Below are 18,500 nucleotides of genomic sequence, written 5' to 3'. Positions count from 1 at the left end.
AAGTGTGAATTGTGATATATAAATTTGCAATTCTGAGAAAAAAAGTTGGTCTTTTTACTTCAGAATTGGACTTTATAACTTGCAATTGCGAGTTTACATCTCACGATTCAGACTTTTTTTCCCCACGCAATTGCGAGTTTACATATCACAATTCAGACTTATTTCTTCACAATTGTGTTTACATCTCACAATTCAGACTTTTTCTCAGAATTGCATGATATAGTCGCAATTGCGTGTTATAAAGTCAGAATTGCGAGACAAAGTCAGTCTTTTTACTTCAGAATTGCAAGATATGAACTCACAATTGCAAGAACAATAGAACTGTGAGATTAAGCAGTCGGAATTTTTTTTTTTTTTTTTTTTTTTTTAATTCTGTGGTGGAAACAAGCTTCCACAGAAGTCTGATGGGTGATGGCTTTATTAAAAAAAAAAAAAAAAAAAAAAAAAAAAAAGGTGCGCATATATACACATGCTCACAATCATATACACTCACAGACAAGCAATAAGCAGTTCCCATGATAAAGCAGTAATTCTGACACTGTAACACTGTAATATTTACCAATGAACCGTCTTGCACAACCTTGAATGAAAAAAAAAAAAAATCAGAAGTCATTTTTCTGTCTCTCCCTCAACATTCCTTCAGAATGTACATAGTGCTTTTTAAAATAAGACAGATGGATATTTAATGTTGTTTACATTTCATGGAAAAGTGTTTAGGTAGAAAAAAGGTGACCAAAACTTCTGAATCCTATTAGAACTTTCTAAATGTGCCTGTTTTTTTTTTTACATGCTAAAGGGATTTTAAAACGGATTAGCTTTCTATCATGGTATCCAAGCAGTCCAACTTCAGTGTCTAAAAACCCCAAGAAAAAGAGTTTTGAACAGACAAAAAAAAATGTTTTTGGTGTTAAAAACATTTCACATTCATCCTTTAAAATGAATCTCAATCTATTTCTCTTTGGCACAACCAAGTCATTTAATAAATGTTCAATTATGCGTAGTCTTGAGTTGAGGCAGCAGCCGGCAAAATCTCGTCTAAACTGTGATGTATATAAATCCAAATTGGGGACACGTACAGTATATAAACCATACTCAATCCTCCTGACCTCTTTCACATTGATAGTGACATTGAAAATCCAAAGGCAGCCTCAGCGTTCCTCACAATAAATAAACAACGAAACATCACAGCTGATTAGAGGCAGTCATACGGTCCAGTCTGGGCAAAAACTGGAGCTGCAGTCTTCACATTACGGTGAACGTTCACTGGTCTTGGCTGAAAATGTCATACAGAATTTTAGGAAAATGCAAAACTGGCCAGTAGAGGGCCGACATGACGATTGTAGGAGTGGGACTCATTTTTAAAAAGCAAAGCGCCTTCATTGGAGAGGTGTGTCAAGAAGGCTCTCCTCCAGTGATTGGCCAGTTGTTTGACTGACAGGCTCCAGGCCCTATAGGGTAACAGGGAGGTCTGGTGAACCCAGGCCCTCTTCCAGCCACTGGACGGAAGCAGAGGCACCGCGGTGGAGTGTGGAGCGGCTGTGTATGCGTCTCAGACGAAGCAGGTAAAGGAGGATGGACAAAACCACCACCAGAAAACAGGCCAGGAAGAGATAGTGGTTATTCATGAAGGAGAAGCTGTGATGCCAGCGAGAGTGAGAGCCCTTCAGACTCTCCTGCTGGATGTCCCTGATCAACCCAAAGACAAAAAAAAAAAAAAAAAAAATCATCAAAACTCTGCCATGTACACAATTTTACATTTAATATAATATCTATGCATTATTTCATGAAATCTACACACACACACAAAAACTTTTTGTTTTAATGTGATTTTTGTGTGTGTGTGTGTGTAAATATGGTTAGTAGTAATATGACACTTTTGTAATTAAAAAAAAAAAAAGGTCTATAAAACACGTGTAATATTATTAAGTGGCAAAAACCTAACATTACATGTCTGAGACACTCGTAATAGCAAAATGCTACTTCAGGAAAAAGACAGTTGGAAGATGCTAATTTACAGGGCAAAGGGGTTACAAACTCATAAAAATTAAATGTTTAGAAATTCTGTTGGCTATTATTTCAATATATTAGCTGAAATTTTAGTAGCTGAAGTTGCAAAAAATGTTGAAAAGTAAAAAAGTACGTACAAATGTACTTTTTTTTGGACTTTGTATATTAGACTCAAAACAAGTGAGTGTACACTACCGTTCAAAAGTTTGGGGTCACTACAATTAAGGGTGTATTCACACCTGTCTTGTTTGGTTCGACTGAATCGAACTCAAGTTCGTTTCCCCCCTTGGTGCGGATCTTTTGGGCAGGTGTGAATACAGCAATTGCACTCAGGTGCAGACCAAACAACCGTACCGAGACCCAGCTGAAGAGGTGGTCTCGGTCCGGTTCCAAACGAACTCTGGTACGGTTCTCTGCTTGAGAATTTCCGTTCAATGAATGGCTCTTTGTTTTTCTATGCATTTTTTCCATAGTAAAATAAAACCTGTAGCTTGCCTTTTTTACCAAATAATTTTGTCAAATAAATACCGTAACCAAGTTTAATGTTTGGTTCTTCCCTCAAATTTAAAATATTTTCCTCATATTTTGATGGTTTAATCAAACCTGTAGGGCCATTAAAACAAATATCCCCTCCGGACATCATTTTTGGCCACTATTGTATTTATATATATATATATAAAAAAAAAAGGTACAGCCAAAGTCAACTAAGCAAAAATATTGTACCTTAGAGGTAGAAAACGTGTGCGGTACAAAATGGCTCCTAGTGTCCACTGTACTTCTTTGTCATACACCAGCAGTGCCGTCCTGAGATTCTCGTACGCCGCTGGAAATGCGAAACCTGAGTGGAGCACCTCATACATCCACGCAGACTTGAAGCACTGATACCTGCAGAAAGAGAAAAGCAGCCCATTTACACCCTTTCCCAAACTGATCACTGAAATACGTTCTCTGCAGTATAAAGGTGTATGGTAGAAAACGAGTAAATACTGTCTGGATGGAGGTTTTGTATTTTAAACTTACTTCAATCTATGCTGGTCAGCATGTGAGGCGTAAAGACCTCGATCAAAGCGCTCTTTCAAAGTTTTCCACTGGGTGGCACAGTAACTCTGAAATTAAATGGATGAGAATAATAACTTTAAAAACAAATGTGAAACAGCATATGCAACTCATTTTATTCCTTGACTTTTAAGATCCTGATGGGCAAAATCAAGTCCCACCCTACATTTTTTCTTGCTCAAGAAGCAATAGGGAAGAAAGACTGTTGCAACTTCGAAAAATAGCAAGAGTATAATCTTGGGTGGGACTTAATTTCATCCACTGGATCATGGAAACGCTTGCTGTAGAGCTGCACGATTCTGGAAAAATGGAGATTCACTATTTTTTGGTTTCAAACAGAGATCACGAATCTCCCACGATTCTGAACAGACAACTAATCAAAAATTTACTAGAGGTTCTGACAAAATGCTAATTGCTGCAGTCTATTTAAAACGTTTAATAAATCTGAATGAATTATTTAAAAAAAAAATAAAAAAATGGTTTTGAATGAATGATTCAACGACTCACTCATAAATGCTTCACTGATTCATTACTGGATGAATCAGCATTTTTTGAACAAATCTCTTGAATGAATGATTCAATGACAATTTTTTTTTAACAGTCACTTGTCGCCACCTACTGGCGTAATGATGTAATCGATACAATCATTATTTGAAGCACCATCCATGTTATTTTTTAAAGGGTGACTTAATTATTTATGATCGCTTCCATAGACATCAGCGTTTATATCTGAACTATAAACTTTTATCCCAGTTCTTCTGTGATAATATGAATATTTGTAATAGAAATGATGATACTCTGTGGTTGAAAAGCTGTTTCATGTTTATACATGACAGCTTTGAATGTTCTTGTGTGATTTTGTCCGTTTTAAAGGATTAGTTCAATTTAAAATGAAAATTACCCCATAATTTACTCACTCTCTAGCCATCCTAGGTGTATAGGACTATCTTCTTTCAGGCAATTGGAGTTATATAAATAATCACCTTGATGCTCCTAAGCGTTATAATGGCAGTGAACGGGAACCACCTGTTTGAAGCTCAAGAAAGTGCATCCATCCATCATAAATGTACTCCACACGGCTCCGGGGGGTTAATAAAGGCCTTCTGAAGTGAAGTGATGCGTTTGTGTAAGAAAAATATACATATTTAACAAGTTATAAAATAAAATATCTAGCTTCCACCAGACCGCCTTCCGTATTCAAGTTACGAACAAAGCTTAACTGACGTCACGTAGCGTAAGTGTTTTGAACTGCGAGAGGGGTTACACTTTCTTCCCAAGTTGAATACGGAAGGTGGTCTGGCGGAAGCTAGATATTTTACTTTCTTGAGCTTCAAACAGGTGGTTTCTGTTCACTGCCATTATAAAGCTTAAGAGCGTCAGGGTGATTATTAATATAACTCCGATTGTATTTGTCTGAAAGAAGATAGTCATATACACCTAGGATGGCTTGAGGGTGAGTAAATCATGGGGTCATTTTCATTTTAAAGTGAACTAATCTTTTAATAAGAACAGGCAAATAGTTCTCGTTTAGGAATGAGATCGCATGGGTGTTTGAATTGAGAACACAATCTTTTAATGATTAATCGTGCAGCTCTAGCTTGCTGTGACAAAAAGTTTATTTCTTTCATGCAACACAAAAAAATTTTCACACTGCTCTTTTCCATACAACAGAAGCAGACTGTCCTTTTTGGAGCTTGACAGCCACATTGTGCTTTAAAGGGATAGTTGTATAGTAAAGGGATGTTGAACACAAAAGAAGATATTTTGAAGAATGGTGGTAACCAAACAGTTGCTGGTCCCCATTGACTTCCAAAAAATTATATATATACACTATGGAAGTCAATGGGGACCAGAAACTGTAAAAAAAATCTTTTGTGTTCAACAGAAGAAAGAAACTCAAAGAGGTTTAACACAAATTGAGGGTGAATAAATTTGTATTTATTTTGGGGGAACTATCCCCTTTAATTCTATGGAAAAAAGAGCATTGTGAACATACTATAAAATTCTTCATTTAGCGTTCCATTGTACCTTAGCAGCATTGGAATATTTGGTGGAGTTGTAGTCTCCTCCCATGCGCAGCACATCTTCAGTGCAGTAGTAAAACTCAGAGAAGCCGTAGAACTGGCTGTTTGGGAAGTCGATAGGCGGCTGGTAGACTCCGTTAAGCGAGGTGTTGGTGTCATTGGTGCGGTTGAGGAACGGCTGGAGCAGCAGACGGCAACGGTCGAAGTCTCCAGTGCCACGCAGGTGCACCCTCTGGTCCTGGGGACCCACCTCATCCTGGAGGTCAGCTGGCAGGCAGGGGTCGAGGATGGGCGAGTCTGCGCTCTCTCCTTGATGCTGACCCAGGAGCCTAGAGACAGAGGAGAAATGCCAAGAAATGTTGGGTGACAGATCAAATGTTCACAATATATTTGCACAAAATTATCCATCATCATGAATACTGTCAAGTTTCCTATGACTGGTTAGACTTGTTAAAACCAAGATGTTTTAATCTGTTATGTTAATGGTTGTCATTTAAAATTAAAGTTCGTAAGTTTGATTCATTGCTGTGAATCAGGTCAAACAGTCGGTTTTCAATCAATTGATTTTAAACTTATGTTTGTTTTTATGACTTAATGTTCATTGACACTGGCACAGGGTATTTTTAATAAATTAAATGTTTTAGAAAAAAACAAGTAGATAATATTGCTGTTTATTGATATATATATAGTGCATTTAAAATATGAAATGCTAGGGATGCACCGATACCATTTTTTAAGGAACGAGTACGAGTACCGATACTTTTTTTTCTAGTACTCGCCATTACCGATGCCTATACATTTATTAATTTCTCTCTCTCTCTCTGTTTTTTTTTTTTTTTTGATAACGTGGCAGTTTTCCAAGCACAACACAGTGAGACTAAAGAATGTAGGACAGCTTCTTTATTATTACTCTAATGAATAAAGTAATAATTGTTATGTGCTTGTCACAAACTTAAAGAACAAATTTCACAGTGTCCAATAACCTTCAAAGGGCATAATTACCAATATATATAATTGTTGTTATATAAAGAGAAATTTACAAACAAATTACAAACAATACTATAGAGATACAAATTAAATAAACTTGTTTTTCAGATACAGTAGGTTTATTTACCATGTTTACATTTATTTAACATCTTTTGTTGTTTTATTAACATTAATGACAAATATAGGCTACGGTCCCTTTAAGACCGAATCCATGGATACTAACACATATCCTGTTTTCACCCAAATGTTTACGTCCACTTAAGCCATAACCGACTGTATTTACGTGAGATACTCCACACAATAGACATTTTGACAACTATGTGTGCATTTGACCATTCAGGCGCGAGGAGGACTGATCGCGCGCTGTCTGAGAGAACTGGGATCGCGCGCGAGAGAGAGCGCTTCTGGTCTGTGTCTTTCAGTGCGATTCCGCCTATCCCGCTTTCACTAATCGATAACGAATTGTGATTGAAAGCATGCAGTTCACAATGTGTGTGTTGTCATCATTAATTTTGAAGTATTTCCACTCCCTTGAGGACATTGTTTCTGCTGCTGCCGCCGGTGTCTCTGTGCACGGAAAATTCTGTCAGTTATGTCACGTGAGGTATCGGTCTTTGGTATCAGGGGTATTTGTACGAGTACGAGTACAAGTACAAGTACATGAGCTTGGTATCGGGAGATAGGTGCATCCATATGAAATGCTGTTCCTTGCGTTCATTTGGTGGAAGAGTGTAAAAAATAACGTGCCCAGCTAGCTATATAACTAGGAAGATATTGAACAGATCAACAGGCTAAAAAAAATTAAGTTATTATTTTAACTGCACTAGTACCGTTTAAAAGTTTGGAGCTGGTAAGGTTTTTGAAAAAAGACTCACTTATTTAAAAAAATAAAATAAAATAAAATCTTTCTGACCCCAAACTTTTGAACAATAGTGTATATCATCTAGCTTAAATTAAATATATATTGATCATACTTGTTTTGGGTTTGTGTGGTGCTGATGAGGTTTTCCTCATATCTCTGGCGGGCCGCATTTCCTCCGAAACCCAAAAATGTTGAGACGTAAACACGGTACACGTGTTCTGTTCTGTGAGCGTCGCAGCCCAGGTTAAACTCCGCCAGCAAATTCTTGGCTATCTCTTCCTGGTAGCACAGAGAGAAATATAAGACAGTGGAAAGACTGTGGAAAACAGATATTAACAGAGGTTCCTTCTGAGCAACATTTGGAGCCATCTTCTAAAAAATACAGATCTGCTCTGAAGAATGGCTGAATGAATTGCATGTTTCTTTAAACACAAAGGCAGCAAAGCAGAGCGAGAAGCAGCATCATATTTGTACGGTGACATTTAAAAGAATGTTCGGGGTTCAAGTTGAGCTCTGTCAAAAGCATCTGTGGCATGTTGTTGATTACCACAGAAAATAACTGGCTCATCCTTCAGAAAAAAATGAAAATTTACATTAATGCACTTACAATGGAGGTCTATGGGGCTCCTGTGGATTGATTTTTCTTGCGCCATATTTCTGGTATCCAGGAGTTCAAAGACTGGCTATAGCTTTGCATAGACCAAGCCAATATGTAATTTTATAACACTAGTGTCATGTTAAACACAATGTTTCAGTCCTGTGTTTATGGGGTCAGTAAATTTTTTTTTTTGTAAGAAGTCAATACTTTGTCCTTATCCAGCAAGGACATGTTAAATTGATCAAAAGTGACAGTTAAGTCTTTTACATTGATACAAACAAATTCTATTTTTATTTTATTTTTATTTTTTTTAAAGAACAGTGAAATAGAATGTATTACAGTTTCTACAAAAATAAGCAGCACAACTGTTTGAGCATCAATTCAGTATATTTGAATGATTTCTGAAGGATCATGTGACACTGAAGACTAGAGGAATGATGCTGAAAATTCAGCTTTGATCACAGAAATAAATGACATTTTAAAATATATTAAAATGGAAAAAAAAGGTTCTTTTAAATTGTAATAATATTTCACTATATTACTGTTTTTACTGTATTTTTGATCAAACAAATGTAGCCTTGGTGAGCAGAAGAGACTTCTTTCAAAAACATTTTTTTTTTTTTTAAATCTTACCGACCCCAAACTTGTGTCTTGACCCAAAGACTTCCATTGTAAGTGCATTACTGTGAACATCTTTTGTTGTTGTTTTTACAATATGAGAGATTATGAATTATTCAGTGGTAATCGTCAGCACAGGTGCTGTCCATGGAGCTTCAAGACTTCTGATCTGAGAACATTCCTTTAATAGCTCACAAGCTCTAATACAGATGCAGAAAAATACTGAAGAACATGACAAAAACATTGAACACTTCATTCTGATTGCATTTGATTCCAGCGGCATCCTGTTATATCAGATTAGAGGCCATCAGGATTTGTGCTGAGTTTTCCCTCAAACTACTAAACATAATTATGTCAAATATTAAATTAAGAGAAAGACCCAAATAGAACACATAAACACACACACACACACACAATTTAAGTCTAATATTAGACTATAAAACTCTCCCCAAATTACTGGGATTCCATTAAATGTTCCAATATTGTTTAAAGGGGTCATATCATGAATAAAAGTAGATCAACAGGGTTATCTAATTTAGCCTTAAAAGGTACAGCAGGAAAAACAGCCTGATTAATTATGAGATTCAGAGAGGTAAGAAATGGTCATCTGAAACAATACAATCCGACCTTGAGAGAAAATGTAAATATTTTACGTTTTTTTGTATGAAGTTTAAGTTTATTACTCCAAAGGGGATCATAAGGATTCATATGAATTAGCCACCAATTCGCAATTGTTAGAAGAAAAAAAACTATGCATAAAGGTCCATCCCTAAACCATTCATTCGGCCGTAAGCAGATTGTACGAAGTACTCCGAATGCGACCCTACGAATTACTCCGAATGCAACCCTACGAATTACTCCGAATGCGACCCTACGAATTACTCCGAATGAGATCCTATAAATTACTCCGAATGAGATCTTACAAATTACTCCAAATGAGATGAATTAGCCACCAATTCACAATTTCTTAGAAAAAAAAAAAAACTAAGCATGAAGGTCCATCCCTAAACCTAACCTTCATTTGGTCATAAGCAGATTGAGAATGAGATCCTACGAATTACTCAGAATGAGATCATACAAATCACTCTGAATGAGATTGTACAAATTACTTCATATTAGGTTGTACGAATTCATATGAATTAGCCACCAATTCACCAAAATGTAAAATAGTTGCAAATTTTCATGAGAGCGCGTTGAACAAAATTATTTATTTTTTTATTAATTATTAAACAAATTTTTTGGCATGAGAAAACTTGACTAATATTAAAAGTGGACTTAAAGAGAGGAAAAAATCTAATGTATAACAAAAGTGTTGAATATGGTCCCCTTTAAAAAATGACTGCTGAGGAGCGGTTAGTATCGTCTCAGAGCTGAAGCACCATGCTGCTATATGAGCATGCAGCAGGCTTATCTCAGTCCAAGGCATCAATTCACCGTGGCCTTGTACTGCACTGGGCCAAGGACCACAGAGTACCAGGAGAACAAGAATGAGAGAATGAGAATGACAAAGCCAAACTTGCAGCTTTCAAATATACAGGAAATTGTCATGGATAATAACCTGTTGTGGAGAAGCAAAGCTTACAGTTTTGGGCACTTCGTATGCGATCTGAGTGGAGACGCCGCCCATGTCCAGTACGCCAGCCGTACGCTTGCGCACCAGCGTCTCCTGCTGGTCACTGCCAGGAACCTGCACCTCCACCACTGCCTCATGTTCTGAGACACAAGTCAAGAAAATATTAAAAAAGAGAGAAAGGAGAAAAGTGTGGCTGAAAAGTGTGCCTTTTGTAGGGCATTTAAAATGTTAAGAAAGAAGAAAATGGCACAATATTTCTTACCATCCTCAACATGATTGAATCGGCCCAGAACAAAGTTGATACCTATCCATGCATATACTCCTGCAAAAATAGAAAATAAATAAACACAATTCCACAGAATTCAGATTTTCACTCAAAATCAGCATAAAAAAAATGCGGTCAGTAAGATTTTTAAGTTTTTAATTTTTTTTTTAAGAAATACTTTTATTCAGCAAGGATGTATTAAATTGATCAAAAGTGACAGTAAAGACATTTATAATGTTACAAAAGATTCTTATTTCAAATAAATGCTGTTCTTTTGAACTTTCTATTCATCAAAGATTTCTAAGAAAAGTAACACTGATAATAATCAGAAATGTTTCTTGAGCATCAAAACAGCCTATTAGAATGATTTCTACACGGTAGTGTAGATTTGTGCAACATTTGAATTAACCCTTGAATTTATGAACTGATGACTCCAGAGATGTCTCGAACGTGGTTCTTACCTTCCTGTTTGCCTGAGATAACTTCCACATGGGAGTCAGAGAAAAGGAAGTTGAAATTCACAGGAATGTCAGTCCGCAAATCCTCCAGCAGGGCCTCCTGCTGGCTGCAAACAAACACAATCTCTTAGCACAGGTGGCGGCTTTCCCACAGCATGCATCTAATATGAGTGTGTGATTGAACACCTTTCAGGCAGGACTCTCATTCCCGCAGTGCACAGGATGTAGAGAGGCGTTTCCTGGTGCTTGTTTTTAGGGATGTGCTGAGCAGCAAAGCTCAGCAGAGGGCTGATGTAGTCACTGGCCTTGTCTGGAGTGGATGCATACTCTGAAATACCTGAACAGACCAGAAATAGTATTATTTGTGGGGCTGGGTATTGACACAAACTTCACGATTCATTTATGATTCACAAGCTCTTGATTCGTTTCGATTCAATACTGATTAATTTGGAAATATATCAGGTAAAGTATGACAATTTTTCCTCAAAGAAAGAAAATCTCTCAACTAAAGCTGAAAATAAGGGCTCGTCAACTGGCGGCCCACGGGCCAAATCCGGCCCGCCCATCATCTTCATCCGGCCCGTGGGCACCCCAAACTCCCTCCTCCTCTTTTCCTGGCGGTGCGGATAAATTTGATTAGATAAGTGGCAGCAGTGGCGCCTGCAGCTGTACGGCTATATACGCACTGTTCGTACCACGCACGCTCCTGAGAAACGTTTTCCATGCGAATATTTCAGTAGTTCTTATGCGTGTCCCGTATCTCTGTCGACTTTCTTTTCCGTGAAATGGCCAAACGCGCTTGCATAACGATCTGAAACGCTTTGGATTCGTTGCGATGTTTTCATGTGTTTCACTAGTTTACTTTGAACTACGCAGCACAGCCCAGTGGATAATGGAACGAAAGCTTACAGCAATAGCGACCTCCAGTGCGTTTCAATTCGACACACACCTCTAGGTTACAAACTACAAATCACTCGATGATTAAACTAGTTTTAAATCGGATTAAACAGCCAACATTCCCAACAAGACTGATGAGGAAAACAGGAGAAACATTGTGCCATGATTCAAGACTTTTAAATACCAAAATCTCCACCCTTACAAACATTTACCATGGTTTGTGGAAATGTGGAATATTTATATTGAAAACTATGTTATAGCCATTTACATTGCAATATATTTATTAGGTGGGTAGGGGAATATATAATTCATGTCTTTGATAAGGTGTAGTTTTTACCTGTTTAGGCGTTTTTATAGGCCTATATAACATATCATAATATAATATCACAATGGTAGCGAGTAGCCATGTATGGTTTTACCTGTGGTTACCAAGTCTTACTGGCTATAGCTTACACCCCCCCCAGATAGCACTTAAGAAAAACATGGTCAGGTCAAAGTGTCTGAATAAATTTGGTCCCAAATTTTTATCAATTTTACTGGCAGTCCACTGTCTGAAGAATTTTTGGGTATAATATGTCACAGTTTACTTTATTTTGCTATCCTCACTTACATAAATGAACTATAGTGTCCTGCACCCACTAGTAAAAAAATTATATCTAATGTCTGAATAATTTTTGGTTTGACTGTATATGTAATACAGTGCATACCTGCTGACTTATTGTTTACAAGTTGTTATATTGATGTCTTTCCGGTTGAATCACTAATTGAGTGTTTAAATGAGATATGATACATTTCAGTTGTACTGTTTCTTTTAACATACCGCCTGATGTTCATTCATGTTTAATAGGAAAGAGGAAGAAATGATCAGTTCCATCACACCACATTAAAGAGCCTAATTTATTATTTTGTGATAAAACTGATAGAATTTGAAAGCTGAGACTGTGTTTCATATCAAAAGTAAAGCATATTGCAATTATTGGACGACTGGCACACTTCAAGTAACATTTAGTTAAGTTTTATTCACACAGTAAACAGCAGAGACTAAATGATCAATTCTTGGGATTTAAGAAATTATATTGGTTTATTAAATTGAGAATAGATTAAAATCAAGAAATCAATATTGATTATTTGATTACCACTGTTTCGAGTGGTTGATATTTGGCGTTTTTTAATTATTGGCATAAGCTGACATGTTTTTCTGTTTGGCTGATATTTCGAAGCAAGACTTTTATTTTGACAGTGTAAGTTTGAAAGCAACAAGAATGGCAATGCCTGCTCCCTGGTCAACCTGCTTTCTAAGGCTTCATTTAAACTGCAGATTTTGATGCCTAATTCCGATTTGTTGACAATATCAGATTTTTTTGACGACCAGCTTACATCTTTTAAAAGTGGCCCATATCCAATATCTGCATTTAAACTATACACTTGGTGAAACAGCCCAAGTAGGGCTGCAACAACTAATCAACAAAATCGATAATAATCAATAATGAAAACAGTCGACAACGAATGTCATTATTGATTAGTCGCGTCAAATTACAGCACTGCCACTGACTGAATAATGCATTTCTATGGACAAAATGCATCTAAAAATAGTAGAGGAAACAGAGTGAGCTGCTGCGGCAAAGGTACGTGAACCACGCTGCCCAAAACATGAAAATTATTTATTTTAAGCTTCAAGCTAATGAGTTATCATAATGTTTAATATGGCTTGCCCTGTCAGGCACTCTGACAGATGTGTGTGCGGTGTAAAGCGTGATGTTTCCTCAGCGCAAAACTTTCATTTTACAGTTAATCTGTGTTACAGATTCACGCCAGTATTTCCATTTTGCATGAAGGCTCATTCTGACAGTCTGCGTTACACTTCAAACTTTACTAAATGAGAGCCAGCGCACGCACCCGCATCAGACAGACGGAACGGGGTAGAGAGGGAGACAATTAAAATTCAGCGCAAAAATATTCATTTTGCTGAAATATCTGTTGTTAAACGCTAAATTTAGGTTTAAAAGTCAACATGTAATTCAAGTATTTTATGAGAGTGGTAACTGTAAAGGGATAACAACATGAAATGTTGAATACGAAATGGCTACAGGATAAAGAAATGACAGTAAGAGGTTTTTCTTTATTATCTTTATTATTATCTTCATTTTTAATGTAGGATTTAAACTGTTTTTTGCTTTATAGCTTTTTTTGCATATAGCATAGAAATATTCACTATGTATATTTTTTCACAGCATTCAGTTGGCACGTTTGTTTGAAGGACAGCATTGGGCAGGATGTGGAATAGTGTGTTTTGTCAATAAAAAAAAAAAAAAAGGTCTTTTTATCTGATTAATCAAAGAAATAATCAGCCAACTAATGATTATCAAAATAATCGTTAATTGCAGCCCTAAACCCAAGGTAGACATATTGACCTGGAAAAGCTAGGGCCGAAAGCATTTTGCAAAGGACGCAGACGAAATGACAATGCAAGCTTTTGCTTTCTGCACCATCTTTAAAGGTCAGCAAAACATTGGTCTCTTAAGGTGGAGGAAAAAAAAAAAAAAAAGAGGAGAGCCCTTGCTGCAGCCTGGGAGAATGTAGTAATGACCACTGTGGTTTGTGTCCACCTGAGTTGACGTTATTCGCCACTGATGCTTTCTCAATGACGTACGACTCACATTGACGGAAATATCTGATCTGTCCACTTGTACATGGCAGACACAAATGCACAAATCCGATTCATATCAGATTTATTTCCACATATGAATGAGGCCTGAAACCAGTCTGTGAATATCAGAATCTATGTGCTTTTTTTCTGCCAATCTGTGCCACATGGGAGGAAAAATCGGAACTGGGTCACTTGAACCATGTAATGTAAATGGCATCAAAAAAATCCAACTGGTTGACCACTAATTATTTAACCATTCTAGGCCATGATTCTGCTCACTCATTCCCATACTGACCTGGCTTGATCTTCATCACTACAGGCTTCCTGTGCTTGTCTCGCATCTGCTTGATGTCTAGGAGCTCGTGCAGGTTGCCGTTGTGCCGGGGCCATGTGTATACGAACACGCGGGAGCCACTACTTCCACAGTCCACCACCAGCCCGTAGTTCAGGTTGGGGTTATTGGTGTCCGTGGCCTCCATGTCCGGCACCCGACCCAAACGTCTAGAAGAGACACAATAGTCAGAATGATTAGGTTTGCTGAGATGCGTAACAGAAATAAGAGAAGTGATCAGAAGTGCTTTACGTGTGGAGGTGCCTGTCCTCTCTCATCCAGCTGTACTGGCCCTTCCCTGTGACCAGCAGGAGGTACAGCAGCCCCATCACACCAGCCAGCAGACCCAGCAGCAGCAACTGCCTGAAGGAGGGCAGCAGGAACCGGGGCAGCACCACCGGAGATAGGCTGAAGTGCCAGGATGCTGGAAACAGGCAGGAAATGCTAATCCTGTAGGGAAAAAAAAAAAGATGAGCAATGCATCACTATGGTTACTGGATCCTTTTAGCTCGGCTAAAATTGGGAAAGACATGCACTGGAAAAAAAAAAGATTTGTGTTGATTGTGTTTACTTAAAAGGTTAGTTCATCCAAACATGAAAATTCGTTGTCAATTACTCACTCTCATGTCATTCCAAAACCATAAGACTTTTGTTCATCTTCAAAATACAAATGGAGATATTTTTAAAGAAACCTGAGATATTTCGGTCTTTCCTTTGAAAGTCTATTCATCCAAAACTCTGACTGTCCAAAACATAAAATAAATCCATATGAATGCAGCGGTTTAATCCCAGTCTTCTGAAGAGACACATTCGCTTTATGTGATGAACAGATTTAATTTAGAAGACTTGAATTAAACTGCTTGATTCATATGGATTTCTTTAAGATCTCTTTATAAACCGTCAGAGTTTTGGGTAAACGAACATTCAATGGACTGACAGAAATCTCTCTCAGATTTCACTAAAAAATATCTTCATGTGTGTTCCGAAGATGAACAAAAGTCTTACAGGTTTGGAAAGACACGTGGGTGAGTGAATGATGAGAGTTTTCATTTTTGGGTGAAATAACCTTTAAATTAAAATGAGCTAAAACAACACAATTGCTGAACACTTTATTACATCTTATTTTCATTGTGTTTAATCCACTTAAATGTGTAAAATTAAAGCTGACTTAGGGCACGTTTACACAACAACGATGTACTAAAAACGGAAACGTTTTTCCTTTGAGTTTTTCGTGTACAGACGACAACGCTGTCAAAACGATCCCCATTCACACGGATCCACAAAAACAATTAAAATTGCTTTATTCTGTTGCCAGGCCAGTAGATGGCAATGTCACTTTGTTAAAAAAACACTGCACCTAACATGTAATGAACATGTAATTTGTGTTTTTGTAGTTTACACTGACTGAGATGATAACGGTATCATTTTCAAAAACTTGCACTTTGAAATCCGTTTGCATTTTCAGGCCCCCAAAACGCCGTTGTCGCGTAAATGAATGGCCAAAACGCATAAAAAGTTTTTTGTTTTTAGTTGAAAACAGATGACATGAATCATTTATATTGCATTAAAGGCGCAGTGTGTAAATTTTAGCGGCATCTAGCGGTGAGGTTGTGAATTGCAATCAACGGCTCAGCCCACTGCTCACCCCTCCCTTTCGAAGCACATAGAGAAGCTACGGTGGCCGACACAGGACAAAGATGACGTCTGAGACAGCAGAGAGTAGCCAGTCAAGCAATGAGGTTTCTTCTTACTTCTAACAAAGAATGGTCTCTGCTTGTAATAAAACCAGACGACTACTACTACTACTACTACTACTACTTCTTCGTGTGTATTCAACGTAGTGACGATGCAATCTGCCTCTAAAACCACCAACGAAGAAGAACGACAACAAAGTGATGAAATGCGCTCTGTAGAGCAGTTTGTCCGTTTAGGGCTACTGTATAAAATTAAGGCCCGCTCTACATTTTTTTTCTTTTTTCTTGTTCCAGAAGCCGTTTCACTCAGATATACGTCACAATAGGTAAGTAAAAACTTCCGTTTCATGCCGATTTTAAGGTGCAAAGCAAAATTTCACAGGCAAAAAATGTCCATTGTCTATAATCAATAGTGTAGCAATGTACGAAGCTCAGCTCACACAGAAGTTTCTGATAGTCAACCCAGTGAATGTGAGTGACCAACTTGAACCCGTTGTGAAATCTACTTGGCGAATTCTTTTGCTTTTGATCCCGATTCCAATTTAAATGACTGGATTTTGCCAAAAAACAGCAAATGTGTTTAATGTTCAGTTATATTGGATATTTAAGAGAGTTTCTGTTGTTGAAGTTTTTGTGGTTACCATTGTACTGAAGAGCAAAGCTTGTGGTTAGACTGTAGAAAGTTTATATGATGGCTACTGTGTTTTTTTTTGTTTTTGTTTTTTTTACTTAATTCAATGTACATGCTATGCTAATGTCAGAGCAGTGGCAAACTAAAAATGTCTGTCTAAAATTAAGAAATGAATTTTGTGTTAAAACTTGCCTTAATTTGTAAAATAAAACTATGTATTTGTTCAACTTGTTAATTTTACAGCTTAGTTAAGTGGATTTTACTTCATTCCATGTGTAAAGTGTACTTGAAAAATCTGAGTATAAATTAATTTTTATAAATTAAAATGTTGTAAATCTCACTCATATTTTTCATGAATAATGAATCATTCATAATAAGATCAGGATTGTGTATTTAGAAAGTAAAAAGCATCTATTCTTATTTAATGCTGACTTACTCTTATTTACTTCACTGATAACAATATGGTAATCATTTATTTGCCATTACATACATCAGATTTAACATATCAACTTTTCCCATTTGAGAAAACCCCTTCCCTCAAGACACTTCAGTTTTGTACTTGCCTTCCCATCGCTGGAGTGGATGAACAGGTGAAGTGGACGAATCAAAGCTTTACTGGCAGCCTCTTCTCTATACAGGTGTGTTCCTCCATGACGCCATGTTTCAAGTCATCATCATCATCAGGGGCTCTCACACATGTGCAGGTGTGCTGAGGAGACGTGGCATGTCCTGACAGCAGGAAGTGAAATAACCGCATCAGCACAGCCAGCAGTACGACGTTTAACGTTAACAAGTCCACTTGTAGACAGAAGTGCACATGTCTAGCTCGAGATCACAATTAATGCCTTTGGCTTACGATCTAGTTAGTTGCCTACATAGACATCATTCAGCAGCTCGTCCGAAGGCGCCTATGAGCCCCATAATGTACGATTCGAACACAACCTTAATGCTGTCTAGGTAGGGAGCTCACTAGATTGTGAAACACAACCACGAATAACGTCTAATCACAAGCTGCGCGCTTCTCAGGCCGAGAACAGTTTCAATGATAAAAGGATCTCTATTTGATACTTAAAAGTAGGTCAGTGAGGTTGTGCAGAGACAGACTGGAGTCATTAAAAGCTGTGAGAAGTGTGTATCCTCTGATCAGATAAATATCGGTATGAACGCAGGAAAATGTTCTCACCGTTCGGCTACATCTGGTACGGATGCGTCAATAACAGAGGCATCCTCTGAGATTTATGAATTCAGGAGTCCAAGAATCGAAATCCTCTCGGTGAACACATAAATATGGCAGTTTAATTCTTCTGGTAGTGAGTGATGATAGTTGAAACTTGGCCGAGAAAAGCCTCTAATTCCCGGTAGTTACCGAGCAACAGTTCAGTTCAGTAGTAAAGACAGTTAGTGCGCATGCGCGTCGACGCCGGAAACTTGTGTCTGCGTGTACACTGCTGCTCTAACGTCACTTTGCGTTTCCACTTCGTCAGCAGACATTGAGATTTGGCAAAATATTTTATTCATAAATGTCAGTTCTCCTCTACATTACCCAAATTTAACAACTTTCTTAATTACTTTACCTAATTATGGCACTAAAACAATACAAAATAAAAAAGTGTTAAAATGGAGAAATTGTATGATGAACATTTGAATGTACTGTAACTTAACCCATTGTCTCTCTATGTTTAATTTGTATTATTGTATGTATATATATATATATTTTAAAATATGTCATCCTTTGTTAATGTATGTAATTGTTCAAGACTTTTTGGATTATACTTGTATTTTCTGCTCTGTTCACATAACTTTCAATAAAGAAAAAAAATACATAAAAATAGACATTTAAATTTAAAAGTTA

The 18,500-nt window shown here is 37.3% G+C and overlaps 1 protein-coding gene across 2 annotated transcripts; it reads right to left on the bottom strand.

The window, feature by feature from the left end:
* Positions 1-416: 416 nt before the first annotated feature.
* Positions 417-18,088, bottom strand: entpd4 (ectonucleoside triphosphate diphosphohydrolase 4). Of its 2 annotated transcripts, none has more exons than XM_051903262.1 (13): positions 17,832-18,088; positions 17,212-17,377; positions 14,576-14,773; positions 14,288-14,493; positions 10,635-10,785; positions 10,452-10,555; positions 9,988-10,047; positions 9,711-9,865; positions 7,049-7,215; positions 5,092-5,416; positions 3,028-3,113; positions 2,731-2,892; positions 417-1,686 (listed from the first exon to the last, which is right to left on the bottom strand). In XM_051903262.1, the coding sequence occupies exons 2-13, from the start codon at positions 17,217-17,219 to the stop codon at positions 1,449-1,451; spliced, it is 1,860 nt and encodes a 619-aa protein (XP_051759222.1). In that variant the 5' UTR covers positions 17,220-17,377; positions 17,832-18,088; the 3' UTR covers positions 417-1,448. The 2 variants fall into 2 exon arrangements, with proteins under 2 accessions (XP_051759222.1, XP_051759223.1); XM_051903263.1 differs by having other exon boundaries at positions 9,735-9,865.
* Between the last annotated feature and the right edge of the window lie 412 nt (positions 18,089-18,500).

Source organism: Ctenopharyngodon idella, chromosome 8, assembly GCF_019924925.1.
Source record: "Ctenopharyngodon idella isolate HZGC_01 chromosome 8, HZGC01, whole genome shotgun sequence".
NCBI lineage: Eukaryota > Metazoa > Chordata > Actinopteri > Cypriniformes > Xenocyprididae > Ctenopharyngodon > Ctenopharyngodon idella.
Note: the sequence above shows the minus strand (reverse complement) of the source record. Positions and strands in the feature narration are given on the sequence as shown.

Excerpts from the sequence above, each read along its gene's own strand:
- entpd4 (XM_051903262.1), bottom strand. Across the intron at positions 10,048-10,451 it reads TATCTCAGGCAAACAGGAAG|GAGTATATGCATGGATAGGT; the intron begins GTAAGAACCACG and ends CTATTTTTGCAG. Across the intron at positions 9,866-9,987 it reads ATTCAATCATGTTGAGGATG|AACATGAGGCAGTGGTGGAG; the intron begins GTAAGAAATATT and ends CTTGTGTCTCAG.